The sequence below is a fragment of the Morone saxatilis genome, unplaced genomic scaffold (genome assembly GCF_004916995.1).
Source record: "Morone saxatilis isolate NCDOM2014 unplaced genomic scaffold, NCSU_SB_2.0 Contig24, whole genome shotgun sequence".
NCBI classification, from domain to species: Eukaryota; Metazoa; Chordata; class Actinopteri; family Moronidae; genus Morone; species Morone saxatilis.
In genome coordinates this window covers 23,037,097-23,040,426 of record NW_023339807.1, presented here as the reverse complement: position 1 = coordinate 23,040,426, position 3,330 = coordinate 23,037,097, and the positions used below count along the sequence as shown (strand labels likewise).

General features: G+C 38.0%; 1 protein-coding gene across 1 annotated transcript in view; it reads right to left on the bottom strand.

Moving 5' to 3' along the window:
• Positions 1–389: 389 nt before the first annotated feature.
• The window catches only part of ube2e2 (ubiquitin-conjugating enzyme E2E 2), a 31,080-nt gene continuing 28,139 nt past the window's right edge, over positions 390–3,330 (bottom strand). The window contains exon 6 of the mRNA XM_035672420.1: positions 390–3,075. Coding sequence (XP_035528313.1) covers positions 2,978–3,075 — 98 coding nt within the window. The 3' untranslated portion in view covers positions 390–2,977. The remainder of the gene's footprint in view (positions 3,076–3,330) is intronic.

Sequence of the window (3,330 nt, the reverse complement as noted above, 5' to 3'; positions counted from 1 at the left end):
TCTTCAGCTGTCTCTATCATAAAAGCCCCCCCCAAAAAAAGAAAGAGGAGGTTATTGATTTAATAGATGATCTTTCAACTGTCAACATTAATGAGGATGCTTGATTGAGTCATATAGAGGCCTGCTTCCTTTCTTTTTTAGAGGAACAGATTATTATTGTTATTTTGTTCTGTTAGTTGAGCTAAGTGTTTCTAACAGTGTTAATTTGGTAACTTTACTGTTTTCTGTATGAAGTGTAAGTGCAAACATTGTTGACTATATGTATTTTATTTGAATATGAACTGGAAGAGTTGAGTCCAAGGTAATAACTAATGGGGATCATAATCAACATAATAACCCCCCCTTGTGATGATTCTGGTAAAGATTTTAATGTATAAATCATGAGGTATTCATTTATTCATTTGTCAGGGACAGTGAAAAAAAACAACATTAAAACAGGTTACAGGATACAGATGTGTTGCTGATACTACTTAAAAAGCTCATAACGTATCATTAATATCAAGAGTATTACTGTAGTATGATAAATAGGGATATTCTCATACATAATAACAAACATGACAATATTAACATCGCATTACAATCATTATACAGGTTTTGCGCGTGTGTATGTGTGCATGTTCTTGGAAATATGTTTTATGGGCTTAATTTTATGGGTCCGTGTGCCTGCATGCATGTAGTGTTAATGAGTATGTTCCTCTATCTGTGTGTATGTGTCCATGAGCGGAGATCAGTGATTGCAGGTTTAGCTTTGTTTCAGCCAGTATTTCATTAAACACTTTCAGATCAATTTCCTGTTTTTATTCCCATTAGCAGGATTTCCTTTTACTGGAAAAGATGAATGACTGCATGTAGTTTTGCGCTGTGCCACCCTGCAGTCGCCATTTACTGATCCTCTCGAGGATATTCTGACGGTATTTGTTTCAGGTTGTCAGGAACTGGTTGAGCTCAGACGATTTAATGTTACAGAAGTCAGACAACCAGTCGCTTTAAGAGACATCCCTCTGAATGATTTAGATTAAGTCCCACAACGGCTAAGGCACAAACTGATCAATGCTGTAAACTCGTCGCCAGGTAGCCAGTTAAATTATATTTTTGTCCAAGCAGTCGCTGGCAGCAGACGGTGACATGTTTTTAGACACAAGAAAGTGCTATTGCATTCAAAAGGTGAAGAGTGTGAAACTCTTCTTCAGACGGACATTGTGTGTGTGTGCCTCAGCATTTGACAGACTACTTTACAAAGCAGGGTATTTGCACCTATGAGAGGCAGCAGGGTCCTTCTAATGCATGATCCAGCATACAAGCAGAGGTGGATTGATTCCTTTAGCTTTCTCCCTGTGTGTTAAACACCACTGCAGCTTCAGGGGTTTCATGATGTAGAAAAAGTCTATTTCTATCACAAATCCAGCACCAGGGATATTTTTACAGTCAGAACATTTGTTAATTTGCACTGAACACACTGAGGGAATGTCATTAGTGTTTGTCATAAACTAAGACAATGTACAAATTGATATTTTGACATTATTATTCACAAATTTTGTATAGTATTATAATTTACTGTGAGGAGCATGAATGTCTTTACTTTCCAATATAAAACCACAGATGTCAACCTCATGGTGGCGCTAGAGGAAACGTCAAACATCATCAGTTAATCATCTGTTAACAATGAATATCTGAACCAAATTTTATACAAATCCATCCGATAGTTGTTGAGATATTTCAGTGGCAGATCGGCCAACAGCTCAACATCACCAAATCTATAAAAAAGAATGATTACTGATTTAAATGTACTTGAACGCACATCAAAAAGCCATTTAAATACAGTAAGAAGAGTACTTCAGTTTGTTAATTCCCACTCTCTAATTTGACTTCTTTGTTCTGGAAACATGCCCTCAGAAGATCAAGCTCATTAACAAAAGACATCTGGACCACTGCCAACATCCAGTCACCCAAAGGCCCGAGCCATCCTGCAGACGGAGGAAACAAACCTCACACCTCCTTCATTCGAGTCATAATGAGCCACACCCAGGGTGAAGCAGATATCTGACAAGAACTTTATTTTATTTGAGCTGATGTTTTCAGACTGTAAACCTTTATAATCAGGTGTGTGTGTGAGAAATAAAAGCAGGCCTGAGCTGAGAGTTGGAGGGGGTTCAGTGAACAGGTGTAAATATCTGCTGTCAAACACAAATCCCAGGCAGAGCCGAGCGTTTTTTTTGTTTTTTTTTTCTCACAAGCCAACCACAGTGTGTTTTATTGGGTGCTTCAGTAATACAAGTGCACAACAAACCACTCTGCAATTGCAGAGGTGGCGGGTAGCCAGTAAATATACAAGTCCTGCCTCTTTCACAGGCAGACCTATACTTTTGTGGTCTGCCTCAAAAGCCTTTGAAAAAATACATACAGTACAAACAAAATCAGAGGAAGTTAAAAAGCATGAAGGATCCATTGACGCAAACCTTCCTGTTCCATGCAGATAACATATTGATGACAAATACAAAAAAGAAAAACAACAACAAGGAAAACAAAGTAAAAAGCATATATTCTGCATGTTTTGTTCCAGGTGCCACTAAGAAAATGAGAATACATACTGTATAGCTGGAGGACAATGCGTATGATAATTATAATATTCTGTGTTTTTTTTCTCCAATACAATACTTCCAACATTCAGATATTGGAAAATAAAAATCCCAATCTACTCTTTGTATAAAAAAGAAGCTTTCAAGTCAACAAGGAACAAAAGGACTTTTTTTTTGTCTTGTTTGATTTTTTTTGTTATTTTTACACAGAAAAGGTAGATAAAATGTTGGGGAGGAGGAGGAGGAGGAAGAGGAGGAAGAGGAGGATGGTGATAAGAGGGCAGGTATACCGTTGCACTTAGTGAGTGTGCTTTGACAGACTATGGGTGAGAGCGAGAGGTAGAGAGAGGTACAGTGAAGGGCGAGGGAGGTAAAGGAGGGGCTGGGTCGCGGCGGGGAGTCTATGTGGCGTATCTCTTCGTCCATTGTTTGGCTATTCTGTCATGCTCTGTTCTGTTGGTCAGGTACTGTGTGGCGATGCTTCCCACCAGAGGGTCGGCTAGAGAGAGAGAGAGAGAGAGAGAGAGAGAGACGGATTTCAGTTGTGTTTAGACAATTAGGTACCAGACATTGGCGGTCACATCAGACATCCTTGGGGACAGATGTCAGTGATTAGACATTATTTTGAGATACTAATTAAAAATACTGAGAATGTTTGTCATTATTTTAAGAATACTGAAATACCAAATTAAAATACTGATATACTAAATTAAAATATTAAGATACTAAGTTAAAATATTAAGATACTAAGTTA